The sequence below is a fragment of the Oncorhynchus keta genome, chromosome 24 (assembly GCF_023373465.1).
Source record: "Oncorhynchus keta strain PuntledgeMale-10-30-2019 chromosome 24, Oket_V2, whole genome shotgun sequence".
NCBI classification, from domain to species: domain Eukaryota; kingdom Metazoa; phylum Chordata; class Actinopteri; order Salmoniformes; family Salmonidae; genus Oncorhynchus; species Oncorhynchus keta.
In genome coordinates, this window is record NC_068444.1 from 40,712,800 (window position 1) to 40,728,852 (window position 16,053).

General features: G+C 43.2%; 1 protein-coding gene across 23 annotated transcripts in view; it reads left to right on the plus strand.

The window, feature by feature from the left end:
- The window catches only part of LOC118357546 (transcription factor 7-like 2), a 99,061-nt gene extending 85,645 nt beyond the window's left edge, over nt 1–13,416 (plus strand). For 3 of the 23 annotated variants that reach the window (XM_035734762.2, XM_035734751.2, XM_035734772.2), the window contains 8 exons: nt 497–583; nt 4,912–5,049; nt 5,191–5,377; nt 5,578–5,685; nt 6,259–6,322; nt 7,183–7,233; nt 9,250–9,322; nt 12,382–13,416. In XM_035734762.2, coding sequence (XP_035590655.2) covers nt 497–583; nt 4,912–5,049; nt 5,191–5,377; nt 5,578–5,685; nt 6,259–6,322; nt 7,183–7,233; nt 9,250–9,322; nt 12,382–12,844 — 1,171 coding nt within the window. In that variant the 3' untranslated portion in view covers nt 12,845–13,416. Of the gene's footprint in view, nt 1–496; nt 584–4,911; nt 5,050–5,190; nt 5,378–5,577; nt 5,686–6,258; nt 6,323–7,182; nt 7,234–8,653; nt 8,727–9,249; nt 9,323–9,946; nt 10,009–12,381 lie in introns of those variants that run through there. The other 20 variants (XM_035734768.2, XM_035734761.2, XM_035734778.2 and 17 more) reach the window with 18 other exon arrangements.
- The last annotated feature ends 2,637 nt before the right edge of the window (nt 13,417–16,053 follow it).

Consider the following 16,053-nt stretch of genomic DNA (forward strand, 5'->3'; position numbering starts at 1 on the left):
AAATTAAGCTCTGTTAATTTAATGTTTTCTCACCGCGATGTAAATACCGGAAGAGGCCCCGAGCGCAGCCACGGCACCCTTTGATTTGCTGCACTTTATTTTGGTATAAATTTACATTCATTATTGGTTGTCTTTGGATGTGTAGACCTCAATTAGCGTGATGGCTCCATTAAAGAGTCCCGCGCTTCGTCTTTAATTATCACAACAAAACACCTAGTTCCAGCTCGGGGAGGAAGGGGCTCCCTCTCCGTCGACACCGAGCGAAGGGTTATGAAATTTAATTAGCCATTCCTATCAAATTTGTGGTATTCAAATTGTTCGGAGTTTGCCTCTCCTTTGATCCGCACTCTGCAATCCCCTAGATTTTAGTCCTGATCAAATGAGAATAAAGAGACCTGCGATCGGGGAGAGAGGGAGAGGGCTTTACCTCCTCTCCTTCCATCAACCCTGTTTCTTTACCTCGCTCTCTTCCTTTTGTTCTTTTTCCTTCTCCTAGGCAAGGTCAACCTGTTTACCCAATCACAACGGGGGGTTTTAGACACCCCTACCCGACTGCACTCACTGTCAATGCATCCATGCAAAGGTGAGTTGAGCCTTGGAAGATAAACAGGCATACACACACACAGGAGGAGGCCATGACGCGGGTGCACACACAGGCGTCACACACAGTTTGCGTAAACTTATCCCTTAGGGAAAGTGCACACTCTCGTCTCCGTGCTCAAAAGGCCAATCCTCCAGTGTCCCCACTATGTGTTGAAATATTAATTATATTTATCACTTTCTAATGAGGCCCCTGAAGAACATTTACCCTAGCTGCATGTCAGCCACATCTGTAATGGACGGGGCATGTCCTAGTTTTTAGCCACCAGACACATTGATAAATAAACATATAGACACTTAAAAGGAGAGAATGATGTAGACTCGGGCTTGACACTTGACTAATGCTTTGTTGGGTCCATTAGGGTCCAGCTCAAGAGGAGAGCTCTGGACTCAAGTGGACCCAGGGGGGCACATATGTTTGTTGTTGTTGTATTATGTGTCTTTAACTGGGCATGGCTCCCCTGGGGGCTGTGCTCTAATTCTCTGCATTGTGTGGGAAGAGGGAAGAGTTAACTGTGGATGACAAGTACCCTATGATTTGTAGGTTCAGAGTCTTTTCGAAAAACGACAACAACAAAAACAAACAATTCCATATGGCCGCCCCTCCCTTTCCCTTTTCCCCTGTCCCTCTCCCTGAGCCCAGAACAGTATTCACAGGCATTTCATTGCAGGCAGCTGGAGAGTTTGGAACGGGGATGGTTTATAGTTTTGAGGGGTGGAGGGGAGAGGCAGAGGCCTAGGGAGTATGGGGAACAGGCCAAACTTCAGTTTAATTACGTGCTGATTGGAAAAGCAGCTCCTGAGAGTCGACTGTTCAGACCTCTGTGACATTGATGGATAAGTGTGAGCGAGGGAGGAAAGGAGAGAGAATGCAAAAGAAGGGAAGAAGAGAGAGGGAGGCCTCGAATGGGATATGGAAAGGTTAATGTTGTGAAATAGTACCTGACACCCTCAGAACTTTGACATTGAACACGTGTGTACTCGGGTTCCTTATCCCCACCCTCTCTCTCTCTCTCTCCCTCACACACACACATACACGCACACACACTCTGACATGGCCTCTTGGTACACTTCTTTTAATTAAAAGCAGAAAAGCAGATTGACTTCACACTCTCTGTTAAAAAGAGAGGCTAGGTGAGCCAATAGCTCTTCGTTTGTCCTTTTTCTTGGTTAGCCTTACATTGAAACTATATACCTTCACGTGTATTCTTCATTAATACACATTACCTATATACTTTGGTTGATAGTTTATATCATTGTTGGCCACCCCTTGACCCAGACTCCCTTGTGGCTTTAGGAACAGACCCAACCATCTTCACAGTTCACTGTAGCACAGTCTTGTTTTCCATATGTGGGTGTCATCTATGTAGCAGGGTTAAGATGGCGCTAATTTCTCCTCTCTATCCCTATTGTGTCCCTCTTCCACCCCTAGCAACCCCCATTAAGCAGACCTTGCCCTACCCCCTCTCCCAAACCTAGCCCTGGTTGCCTTGCTCTCAGGTACAGGCAGGGTGCGTCTGGTGTCTGGTAGAGCACAGGCAGCCAGACTAAGCAGGACCTGGCAGCATCTAGTGGACCTGTGTTTTAAGTGACAGCTAATTCACCCCTAATGACGGCCTCTACATTGTGATCATCTTATTTCCAGCAAGGCAAATTGAATCTACTGGATGGGGGATTGGCTGGGCTGTGGGGCTGGGGAGAGCTAATGCGTTCTGATGAGCCCTAATTGAATTAGCATAGCTGAATAGGTGGAGGTCTCCATCTCTCTGGAGAAAGGGGCTTTAGCATGTCCTTGTTATAACTTCCACTGGGGAATTGACAAAAAAATAAAAGACGTCCGATTGGGTTGTCAACGGCGTAGAGAAATGGCATAGAGTGGGAAGGTTTGGATAATCGTGTATATGACAGGGTTTCGGAAGCAAAAAATTGTCTCGTCTTTAAAAGGGCTTTTCTTGCTTAAATATGGCACAAGACATCCAGTAGTTAGACACGGACATCCAGTCTGTGTCTAATAATTACATTGAGATGTCCTGATCCTGTATTTTACTGGCTAGCCAGATCTTAAGAAGAGAACTAGTGCTTCAGTACTAGCCCCTAGTGCCACATACCGGCCCAATTAGAATGCAGAGAGCAAGTCTTGCTCTCGTACCTTGCACCCACTCAATGAGCACCTTACACCTTGGTCCTGTTTAAAAAATACATTCTCTGGAAGGGGGAAAAAAGGCAGGCAAGAGAGAGCAGAGTCAGCCGAACGGAGCAAATGAGAGACATTATTTTGATAATGGGATTGGAACCGTACAGGTCCATTATCTCTGGCTGGCCCTGTATGTGACAGGTGGGGAGAAGTGTAAACCCCTCGCCCCCCTGCCCAACGCCTGCGCTTTGATATGTCCCCCCCTCATCTCTCCCTACCCCTCTTTTTTCCTGCGGAAGGGAAAGCGCGCCGGCCGAGTTCGTTATCCTGTACATTAACCAGGCACAGGGGTACTTCCTCACATTGGCAATTAAATGGCACTGGCTGACACTGGGCCTGCGTTGCAGCCAATGACCCACCCCCCATCCTTGCCTTTCAGATTGAGACATAGGAGCCTGGGGGTTGGCTAAATTGGTCCAAGGCGCTGTTCTGTTCTGTGCTGATGAGGCAAGATGATGATGCCCCCGCACATCAAAGGGATGGCCGTCATGTTTAAACCATAACCTGGGCCGCGCGGTGGCAGCTGGGGCGAGGGAGGGGGAATGTGGATGTGGTAAGGGGACAGGGAGCAGGAGGAGGAGGAGTGTAGAGAAGGAAGAAGAGAAAAAAATTGGATGCTGGAACAGAGGAAACTTAACAAGAGCACCAAGAGAGAGAGAAAGAAGGCGAGAAGGAATGAAAAAGAGAGAGAAAGAGGAAGAGAGAGAGTAGAGGAAGTGTGGCGGGCTAATGATGAGTGATCCGCAGCCACTGCCACGGTCGCCTCAGCAGATGACATGGCGCAAACACAAACGTGTCAATGATAAAGGGAAGAGAGAAGAGCAGTGGAGGAGAGGAGAGAGCAAGAGAGAGGGAGGAGGGAGAGAGGGAACACTCCCCAGAGATCGCCTGCAACAGAAACGAGTTGTTCCTGGCGAGTTTATGCTCATCATTATATTCTGGCTCCGAGCCATGCAGCCAGACATAGCCAGATAATGAGCTGTTTAAAAAATATATATAATATTCCTCCTTTTTTTGCCCTTCTTAATCCTCCACTCTTTTTCTATGATTTGTGAACGGTCATGCATAGCTGAGATATATACTGTGCACACACAGACACACTCATACAAATAATCTTGCACACACACACATTTTCTCTCTCTCTCACACACACACACACACACACACACACACACACACACACACACACACACACACACACACACACACTGCTCAATAGATGCTGGTTATTGCCCTCAATCACTGTAGCTGTGGGAGATGATGAAATGATTCCACCAGTATTATGAAAATGTAGAGGGGGGAGATAAAGAATGGTAACACCATTAATAATTCGGATCAAGCATGAGGACAGATAGAATAGGTCTAACGCAGTGATGCACAGAAAAGGGTGCCTTGCCAATGGTTAAAGATAAAGTGGTGCACTGGGACTGGGATTTGACATCAGCTCACACAGCGGTTTGGCACAAGACTCCATTGACCTGTAGTTTGTCACATTGTAAAGTAGGGCAAGACATCCTGGGACCTGTATTTGTCATCCACAGTCCGGAGAGAGGGGTGGCAGCACTAAACACTGAATTCACCTTGGAGAAAAGGGGAGTCAAGTCACTATTTTGTCTCGGTTATGGAAGCAAGTGAGGATTTTATAGAATCCATTACAAGGACATGTGTAGTTGAAGTGTCTGTATGGACCATTTTGGCTTGTCAAAGATAAACCTTCAGTGCAATGGCTGCCCTGTCTTTCTATTTAACACTCTTCCCACTCCAACACAAACGGACTCTCTTTTTAAAATGAATATACTGTATGAAATATGACTCATTATGATGTGTAGCGTGTGTTTGCTGTGTAACAGTTTCGATGTGATTGTGAGATCTAAATTTTGTGATACTTATGGGCCGAATCCTTTCTTGATATACCTGTGCGAAACTCAAGCTTTTGTGTTACGTCATGCATTGGACGTCAATGAGAGATTTGCGTGAAAATCGGACTTCAAGGTAGGATTCGGCCCTGTATATATGCACATCAGTATTAATGTTGAGTGAGCATATTCTGTCTCTGTTTGTGTCTAATATGTGTCCATCTTCCATTTCACACGTGTCCACTCTGACGATTTACACAGTTTTCTGTCCTCCAGGTTCCCTCACCACATGGTCCCCCCTCACCACAGTTTGCACCAGACCGGCATCCCCCACCCTGCCATCGTCACGCCCAACGTCAAGCAGGAGTCCTCCCACAGCGACATAGGCCTCAACAGCTCGTGAGTACACATACCTGGTTGTTTTCACCATTGTAAACTAAACAGCAGTGTAGTCAAAATTGGCACTGGTCTTGTTGTTCTAAATTCTACCATTACAATAATCTGTTTAATACCAATTCTGGGTATTTGCCAACCATACAGTACTATACTGTACACACTCCACAGGAAACACCAGGACTCGAAAAAGGAGGACGAGAAGAAGAAGCAGCCCCACATAAAGAAGCCGCTGAACGCCTTCATGCTCTACATGAAGGAGATGAGGGCCAAGGTGGTGGCCGAGTGCACGTTGAAAGAGAGCGCCGCCATCAACCAGATCCTGGGACGAAGGGTGAGAGAGAGACAACACCACTATACAGAGGCTCACTCACTATATTTTATTTTGTCTCTACCTCTCACGGCTCTTGACTGAACATGGTCATGTTTACTGTTGACAATTATAGTCTTCTCGCCTTGCACTCACCTCTTTGTATAATGTCCTGTCCCTCTCTCTTCCCCTCCCTCTCTCTTTTTCTGTGTGTCTGTCTATAGTGGCATGCTCTAACACGAGAGGAGCAGGCAAAATACTACGAGCTGGCCCGGAAAGAGCGACAGCTTCACATGCAGCTCTACCCAGGCTGGTCAGCACGAGATAACTATGTAAGTTTTTAAGTTTTCAACATGTACATCCTGTATTTCTCCCCTCACAAGAACATGTCCCTGGGATGAATGCTCTTGCTGTTCTGTCTGAGCTGAGAGCTCACCTCCTTAGCAATGCCTGCTGTCTGTTTCCCTAAACACCTTAGTCGATGGAATCTCCCATATACTTTACAGTAGACATGTTGGGCTATTTAAACAGGGCCTAAAAGCCCTGAAATGCTGATGCTGAAGGAAGTTTCTCTCCCAGCATTGGTGTGTCCAGCAGTACAGATTGACCAGTGAAACTCTGACTCCTCTCAGCCTACCCAAAGCATTGTGCACAAATCTGACTCCCTCACTACAAACCAACAAAGCCTCTATATAAAATGCAGCAAAATAAAAGAAGGGGGAAAAAGTACAAAAAGTGAGAAGGGAAAATTCTGTTATGGCCTGCAGTGGCAGTTAAAACCAGCGGGCAGAGAGAGCGAGAGAATGAATGAATAAATAAACAGAAATATGGGCCCCGTTTTTATTTCATGTCTCGGGTCTTCTGCAATATAATAACTAAGGTTCCTGTCTATTTCTCTTCTTTTGGCGGGTAACCAACAGGGCAAAAAGAAGAAGAGAAAAAGGGATAAGCAGCCAGGAGAGGGCAATGGTAAGTGAGCTCCAATTACCTCCTATTAGAGGAGCCCCATCATGTGTCAGGACTGTGTGACATCTCACAAGATAAAAGTCTAGCCCGTTTTTTTTCTCTTCTTTTTGTGTTGTTGTGCCTGGCTCGTTTTTTTGTACATAGTTATGCTACCCAATGCAATATTTAAATGGTAGACTTGCTTGTTCGCCCCCTCCTTCCATTCCCCATCCCCTCCCTTCGCCTTCCCCAGCTAATAACATTGAATATGCATGACCCCCCCCCCCACCAGCCTCATCCCTCCTCCTCACCCCCGCCAACATCACCCCTCTCCACTTTGCCCCCCAGCATTTATGATACTGTGATGTGTGTTTTGAGAATGTGAAATTTAAGCGTTGTGAGAGCCATTAACTTTGCCAGTGTTGTGTGTGTCTGTGTGTTATAATGCCTGTGCCCTGCAGATAGACTGTGCTTGTGTGTGTGTCTGTCTGTGCGTGTGTGTGGGTGTGTGTGTGTGTGTGTGTGTGTGTGTGTGTGTGTGTGTGTGTGTGTGTGTGTGTGTGTGTGTGTGTGTGTGTGTGTGTGTGTGTGTGTGTGTGTGTGTGTGTGTGTGTGTGTGTGTGTGTGTGTGTGTGTGTGTAACATGGGCTGCCCCTGCTTGTCTGCATGCATGCACACAAACAAACAAAAATCACCCACTTCTTGAAATTAAGGAGGTTTGCTAATTCTATTATTTCTTCATTTTATATTCTTATTATTCATATTCTTCTGATCATCCATATTGTGAGTTGAGAAGGAGAAATGCGGCATATTAAACTGTATTTTACGCTCGTTTACGTGAAGGATCCCCTCTTGAAGGCCTCTCTATCTGTTCTTTTTTTCAGAACACAGAGAATATTTTCCAAACCCTTGCCTTTCACTCCCTCCGATTACAGGTGCTAATGTCATTTTGAGTCTTAAATTACTAACTTGTTTTTTTCTCTTTTTGGTTTATATGTTTAAATGTTTATCATGTATTTATTTATCTATGTGTGTGTATTATATTCTATTTAAAAGTAGTTTTACTAAGCTAAATACAATATTTTGAAGGATGTTATTGACTTTGTTTGCTGCTTTATTTCTTAAAATGTTGATTATGTTTATTTATTTGACCACATTATTTATTATACTAGCAAAAGTATGTTTCATTTTATATACTTACACATTTATTTAATGATGCTTCTATGTTAAAGTAATTATTTCCAGAACAATCTTCCCCATTTGGCCAAATCAATATGTAGTATATATTTCTAGCAGTGACTGTAAAAGTTACAGAATCTTAATGTTGAGTTATGACCCAGAGATTTGATGTCAGTCAGGGTAAACCTCCTTAATCTATTTGCTTCAGTAGCTGCACCTGTTCCTTTCCCTGGGCCAGCATGAGTTGGGCCTATTCCCCTTCTATGCTGTCTCTGATCAAACTAGGGCGTGGATTCAAACAACTCACCACAGGATTCCTCCTTTGACCCAAGTGTAAACTTTGCTCTACATATGATTATTAAGCCATTATGGCTGCATTTACACAGGTAGCCAAATTCTGATATTTTTTTCCCACTAATTGGTCTTTTGACCACATCAGACTTTTTCACATATTCAGTGCTGATCTGATTGGTCAAAATTCGAAGGGGGGGGGGGGGTCTGAATTGGGCTGGCTGTATAGAGCCCATGGTAGAGTTCTAGAAGATTACACAACAAATTGTTTGTTGACAGGTCAAGGTAAAGGAAAACTTTGTGTCAGGTGGTTGAATTCAGGTCAAAGTAGAAGTGCCCTTGCTGCATTCAGTAGGGTTCAACCCTTTAATGCTTTCGCTGGCAGGGACTAACCCAAACCTTCCCTTATTTTAACAGTCTTGATACTGCTGCGTCTTTCACCTACCACCTATACCCTCTCCTTTTCAAATATGCTGATAAAAAGATAACTATGAATGACACTTTGCAGAAATGTAATCATGTCTGCATTATTTCCCCCATCATATTCTCTACCTTAAACAAATACCTATTATCTTTTTATTCGCTTTTTTATACTTAATCCTTGCACATTTATCCATTTGTTTACTTTTTGCTTGTGGTTTGATTTGACTAATGTCTGAAACACTAACCGTGTCTTCTGACAGTCCTTTTCTATAAAGGCATACTGCACAATTACTTGCATCTTTTTAATTAGGGGGGGGAAATAAGCTAAATATGCCGCGATTTTGAGACTCGCAGCCTCACTGGTTTACGATTTTTCTCCTTTATTTTTCTCCTCTTTCTCTTCCCTCCTTTTTGGTTTTTCTTCCTCCTCTCTGCTGGCTTCCCTCCCTGTTGTGGCATCAGACCTGAGCGCTCCTAAGAAGTGTCGAGCTCGCTTTGGGCTCGATCAGCAGAATAACTGGTGTGGCCCGTGCAGGTGTGTATGGTGTGTGTGGCATGAACGCCAGGGCCAGGTGACGGCTGTTCTCTGAGCTGGGACTTCCTCCTTCCCTCCCCGACTCCCTCTCTCCTTCCTTCGCCAGGCTTTCGCCACCTCACAATTCTTCCTCCAACCCAGCCCTGCCAGTTTGGCCTGCCTCTATCCACTAGTTTTATTGGTGTTTGGGAACAGGGTTAACAGGGTATGCGTCAATGTGTGTGCGTGTGTTTGTTTGAGTGGTGTTTGTATATAACTCTAGATTCTCTACATATAGATGTGGGATTGGGCGGGTCCAATAGGGGGTATTCTCTTTAGGAATTAGCCACAATGAGGGTCAGGACTCATCAGATGGTAGACTGGGTCTGAGAGGAGTTGGAGACGTGATGGCCTGGTCTGTGTGGAGGAAGTCCCAGTGTTGACAGCTCAAACCTAAGCCCTGCCTACATGTGTTGTCTGTCCAATGACGTGTCCATTTTCTGTGTTTTTGTATTGTTTGTGTGTCTACCTTTTTGGCTAACAGATGCAAATACCCCAAAGAAGTGTCGTGCCTTGTTCGGGCTTGACCAGCTGAGTTTATGGTGCAAACCATGCAGGTATACCCCTGTAGTATCTATGGGAGGACAACCGTATAGACAACCACTTCCTTCTCTTACGTCTTCTCAAGACATCCCTCAAAAATATATGTATTATGTTTTCTTCAATGTGTTAATTGATGGCCTTCCTTTATCTGTTCCTTTTCCTGATTGTGGAATTTTTTGCTATAGCTTCTCTAAGCAAGTCGTTTTACTTATTTTCTTTGAAAACTAGAAGCCCAGTGGCAGAAAATGGATTTGCTAGCATTGTTATTTGTACACTACCTCGGCGATAACAATAACATTGTAAAGAAAGGTCCCGGTTGCAACATTGTAAACAATCAAATTTAGGAGACCTTTGGGTATTTTTGTTGTAATGTAATTTTTTAAAACACATTTATGGTTTCTGATACCATTCTTGTGTCAAGTTGAAAGGTTGAAATCCATTTTCTATCCAGGCTGTATGTAAGTGCCTGACATTCTAACTGTCTTAAGTGTCTGTCTGAATTGGCCCTCTTGATAACCTTGTCATGCTAAGACTTGGCCCTGCTTCTCAGAGGGCACCAGAGTGACTTTCTTCTATGCCCTCTTCCTCCTCCTCCTCTTCTTCTTCCTCCAAACTCCTCTCTGATAACCCGTACTTAGTCCCTACATGTTGTCTTTCTGTTCTGACACAAGCAGTCTTTGAATTGGGAATATTTTCATGGTAGGTATTTGTTTCTGCTAAGTAATACCCCTCTCTGTGTCTGGCTTGCACTGTGTCCCCACCTCTACACTGACCATTGTGACATGCCGTTTGGTACTGTGTATCACTGGTCAACCCAAGGCATGTGACCTATCAACGCATTTCATTTTTCTTATTTTGTTTTCAATATTGATCTGGAGTTATTACTCCGGAAAGATTTCTGCCATTTTGTCATTGCCTCAAAGAAAACAGGATATTGAGTGGTCTTACCGAGTCACTTTTCCCCTCACATTTTATGAGTGGTTATAAACGTTGAATTCACATGGCATTCAATTAAAGTAATCCACAAAGACAAATACAGCTGAACTCTTTTAGAAATGCTCCACACTCAGTTTTAACAGTTACAAGCACTTTTACTGTAGATTTTAATTAAGATGTACACGGTTGATCACATTGAGAAAGGGATGATATTCTCACAGTATTTCCTGATCTAGTCCATGAACGTAACGGGTAAATGATGAGCGAGGCAGCAACGGGGTGCCAGAGGGCCAGGCTTGGGAATAGCCAGGGATAATTCCTGCTTCGTTTAAGGAGCCGAGAGGTTAACAGACCTCACTGGGATCCATTTCCTGAAAGATGCATCTGGCGTAATTCCCCTGGAGACTGAGAAATCAATATGTTACACAGGCACATACTATCAATCGATATGTCTGTTAAAAAATGGATATTAGCTCATTTGTAGCGGTTTGACAGGCAGTTATCAGTTTAGCCTTGACAGAGGAAGAGACAGCCTAGCACTGGCAGAATAATAGCATTTTACGATGGTAGCGAACAGTCAATACCACACAATACTCATACAGGGTCTTTGACAGCCAAGCAGACAACTCAACCCAACTCCCTTTCCTTGCTTTTCAGTTGACATTTCCCGTGGTTCACTCTTTCTTGTGTGTCCATGTTGTGTGCCTGTCCTCTTTGTGTAATTGTTCAGTCACAGAAGTGCTTGCCTTTTTTGTTCAGCATGCTATCAGTGTAAGGTATATGTGGCTGTCCAAATGTCTGCTTTTCTTTCCCCATTCTCCCTTTTTCTTCATTCCTCTGTTTTATCAGTTTTCACTGATCGATCTCCCTCTCTTTTTTCCATCTCTTTCTCTCGCATACTGTTTGTACAAACAGGGTATGACTTGACAAACAGGCCATACCTTGATTGAACAATAGAACAGAGATGCTGACATTTCTCAAAGGCTAGCTGAACCAAAGCATCATTTCTTTCAGTCACTTCTGCCCTTCTCCTTCCCTCCCTCCACACCTACGAATTCTGTTCTTTCTCCTTGCTCATTGTCCCTGTGAGCTAGCAACACAGTCTGAACCACAGTGTATTTGCCCTTCAGGCAAGCACAGTCCTTGTGATAAGGAGTTGTTGTAGAGGTCAGGGTAAGATGAGGTGGGCAGAGGCTCCCCTCCCTCCCAGCCTTCCTCCACCCCAATTGAACATAGCACACACACAGCCATCTCAGTTACAAACACACACACACACACACACGCTGCAGGCACGCCAGACAGGGGAGGGTCCAAACCCGAGCAGAAATGCAAACATGACGCCGTTACCCTTCATACTCACACATATGTCTTAGGGGCAGGTGCAGCGTAGTGCTCATGCCCCTGAACTCTTACCTCTGCATCCAAAGTCTCCCCTCTGAGGAAAGGAGAGAGAGAGAGGTCAGAATAGTGAAGGGAAGGGAGGAGAGAGGGAGGGAGGACTAGTATTTCAGAAGAGCAGGGTGATCCCTGGCGGTAGCTCTTCACCAGGGCCAGCTCTTTGTTTCAGTTAAGATCAGAAGTCTGTGAGGAAACGTTTGAGAAAAAAGAAGAAACCTGCACACTGCTCTTGATAGTATCTCTGCTCTTTAATAAGCCTATCTGCCTTAAGGCCTTCGTCAGAGCTTTTGTGAGATTAAAATACTTTTTAAAATAGAAGAAAGAAAAGTGAGCTGTTATAGATTTGCCATGAAAACCATTCTTCATCCTTCTTTATTCTTAATCCATTTCTCATCCATAATTTTCATCATCCTGCTGCTTCTCCTGTTTCATTATCCTGTCTGTCTGTTTGGTGTACTGTGTTGTACTGTATATGTCCTGGGAATCTGAGAAGGCCACTTGTAGCCTTAATCCTCAGCTAGGCTGTAGTGGTGGCAACCACTTAAATGCACCAGAAAACAACAATAATTTAAGGTCCAGAAATAGGTTTTAGATTGAATCTTTAAGACACTGATATTATGCAAATTAAACAAGATGGTGCATTTAAGTTGACTGCTAACGCTCAGCTATTGCCCAGCAGATTGCTGTCAGTTCTGGGATGTCATGCTAAAAAGTGTCTTTCTCTGTCCCCCATCTCCAGGAGAAAAAAAAAGTGCATTCGCTACATCCAAGGTGAAGGCAGCTGTGCCAGTCCTCCCTCTTCGGACGGAAGCTTACTAGACTCCCCCCCATCCTCCCCCTCCTCGGTGGCCCCCTCCCCCTCCTCGAAAGAGTCCAAACCTCAGACTGAACAAATGCAACCTCTCTCACTGACTATGAAACCGGCCCACCAGCCTCTCCACCACCCGCACCTCCTGGCTGGGCAACCTCCTCCGCCATCTTTGGTTCTGCTGGAAAACTCTGCTGCTGCAGCGGGTAAAATGCCTGGCGCAGCCCACAATGGAGCCCATGACCACGGCAATGTCTCGTCCTCGCGGCAACCGGGCTCCTCAGGCGCCTCCCTGGCCAGGCCCTTGGCAGCATTGCTGTGTCATTCCCACTCGCTACACCCCAACTCCACGGCCCCTCAGCCTCTGTCGCTCGTGACCAAGTCTATAGAGTAGCCTCCCTCCTTATTCACTCCTGTCCTTCCTTCCTATTTTTCTAGCTCTGCACACCTCTATTCGGGCCCTCTTTCTTTTCTATCTTTTTGTCTATTTCTGTGCCATAAGGCTTTGAAAATTAGTTATTGTTTTATCAAAGTTCATTGGTCAATATTTGACCCATCATTATCAAAAAATATATATAATTATTATAATGAATGAATAATACAAAGAGCTGTAGAGTATAGCTTTGGGAATTTGCCAACATTTTCTTAACTTTTTATTTTTTATTATTTTTTATTTTGTAGTGTTAAACAGTGCAACAGAAAATTGTTATGTAGTTCCACTTAAACATGTTTAAATGACAGATATAAAAAGGTAGGTTAGATGATTATTCAATGAGCCCTTTTCCTGAAAGAGTTGGTTCTCCTTCATTATTTGTATTAAATACGAGCTTGCGAACCAATCATTTGACACCCGTACAAACCCTGGAGGGCATGAGGATCGTGGAGACACCTCTCTTACTGAGGAACAACTTTAATTGTGATGTTACTTGTTCTTCTTTAAATGTACAGAAATATTGGTGTGTGTGGGGGGGGTATTGTTTTAATGTGCATTGTTCCATTACGTTGTCTTTTTTGTTGTTGTTTACCTTTGGGGGTGGAGTCAGGTGGGGTGGTTGGACTTGGAGGGGAGACAGGGGAGGGCTATTGAGGTGGGTGGGGGGGTTGCGCTATTCAATACAAAATGTCACAACGCTAGGACCAGTAGTATTTATTGCTTTAGAGATTGCTTGTTGTATCTTGTATGTTGTCCCTTTTTAAATATTTTCTTTTCTTAATACATTGTATAAATATTTTTTCTTAACGTAAGCAACTTATATATGAAATGATCCATTTTTACAAGGAGGTTTTAAAGGTAAATCTTTTTGTTGTTGTTGACAACCTGGATTCCACCCAATGTACTGTGTAGATTTCACGAACAGAGGTATGCACAACTTCATTTCAAGAAATGCGTCTATAAGCCATTTTACAAAAGAAGAAAAGAAACTTGAAACAACAAGGGACAGTGGGTACCGTGTCTTCAGTAGTTTGGGAAAGTGTCAAAGCCCTTCTTTTTTATTGCACAGTCTCATCTCTACCAGACTGTAGATTTGTGTACAGATTTTCCGTGCCAAATTTTGTGATAATTTTCTCTCCCCCCTCTAACCACGCTGTAGGGTTTTTCTGTTGTTGATAGTTTTTTGTTTTTTAAAACCATACTTTGCTGTGACGTTACATAGATTGCTATGTATGTAGTATAAATGTTGCTATAACAAATGTGTTTGGTAGCAGATTGTCAAATATTACAATTTAAACTGATTAAAAAGACGGACATCATACTGTATAAACCCACAAGGGCCAAATTATGTATATTAGGAGGTTCATAAAAAACTATGAAATAACTACAAAAAAATACACAAACTGCCACTTTTAAGTACACAGCTACATATAGGTAGATAGAAAAAATAGGCATGTTGATGTTGCAAGAGGCTGTAAAAAAAGCTACAAGAGAATCATCCACTCGGTACCATTGTAGTTGACATGACGCGACTGTAACCTGTCGATTTCTTCTCTGGTTTATTAAGATGCTAATGATGAATAGTTTGAATGTTTCCTTAACGGCTGTGATGTTCCTGTTCTATTTTATGCTCTTATCTTTTGTTTAATTTTTTGTTTTTTTCCCTGTTATTTTAAATGGTTCCAAAACCATGTTTTTGTAATGAATAAATGTTTATGCTGTACAGTCTCTGTAGCATGCAGTTCTGTATTAATAAAAGCGACTTAGTATGTGCAGATACATCTGTGTCTAACTTTTGTGATAGAATATGTGAGTGCAGCAACAAAATGAGAGATCGCAGTAGTGTAAAGGCATAGCCGCGGGGAATTAGGGGTGCTGTGGATGCAGCAGCACCCCCTAAAAAAATCATAATAAAAAAATCTATAAAGAAATGTACCTTTTTTTTGTGCACTGGGCCTTTACTAATATTAGTGGACCAATATAGACGTCTGTAGCGTGGGCCATTTTTTATTGTTTTGCATGTCCGTTATGGCAAAAAAAAGGTAGTATAATTAAGTACAGTAACTTGCAGGATTCAATAGTTGGAATTGTAGGTGTTGTTGCCCTGTCCCTTTCTCTGCAATGGTCATTTTAATGGAATCCAGAACAAACAAAACCCTGTCCTCAAACATTTACATCAAAAGGTGCAAAGTTATGGGCAAACACACAAAACATCCACATCAAATTAAATATTTTTCTTGATCAAAAAACATGGAAAACAACCACTTTTTGTGCAGTTTTAATTTGCCATCCTTACAAACCACTTAATGTCAAAGTACATTAGTGTAGTGTTTTGTACATAGGCTGGCCATCTAGGTTTGTACCTGTAGACTTTCCATCACCATGAAAGGTACTTTGAGACATCAAGTGGTTTGTGATGATGTAGCTCAGTTGGTAAAGCATGGCGCTTGCAATGCTAGGGTTGTGGGTTTGATAACCACATGGTGACCAGTATGAAAATGTATGCACTCACTACTGTAAATTGCTCTGGATAAGAGCGTCTACTAAAATGGAAAAGGAATGAATAGACCATTTCAGTTGTACATTGAAATAAGTTGCATTTGCAAAGTATTTCAAGAAACTGGAAAACATACAGTACCAGTCAAAGGTTTGGACAAACCTACTCATTCAATGCCAAAGTGTGCTAGTCCTATATAAACGGACCTATATAGATGTCGTCAGCACGGGCAACATTTTTGTCTGCATCCCAGTGTCGGCAAAAAAGTTGCTGCACCCCCACCCCCAAACTACACTGAATAAAAAATATAAACTCAACATGTGGTGTTGGTTGCAAAAAAATGACATACGTTTTCCATGAGCACAAAAAGTTAATTTCTCTCAAATGTTGTGCACATATTTGTTTACATCCCTGTTAGTGAGCATTTCTCCTTTGCCAAGATATCCATCCACCTGACAGGTGTGGCATATCAAGAAGCTGATTAAACAGCATGATAATTACACAGGTGCACCTTGCGCTGGGGACAATAAAAGGCTACTCTAAAATGTGCAGTTGTGTCACAACACAATGCCACAGATGTCTCAAGTGTTGAGGGAGCATGCAGGAATATCTACCAGAGCTTTTGCCAGAGAATTTAATTTTCATTTCTCTACCTCCAACGTTGTTTTAGAGA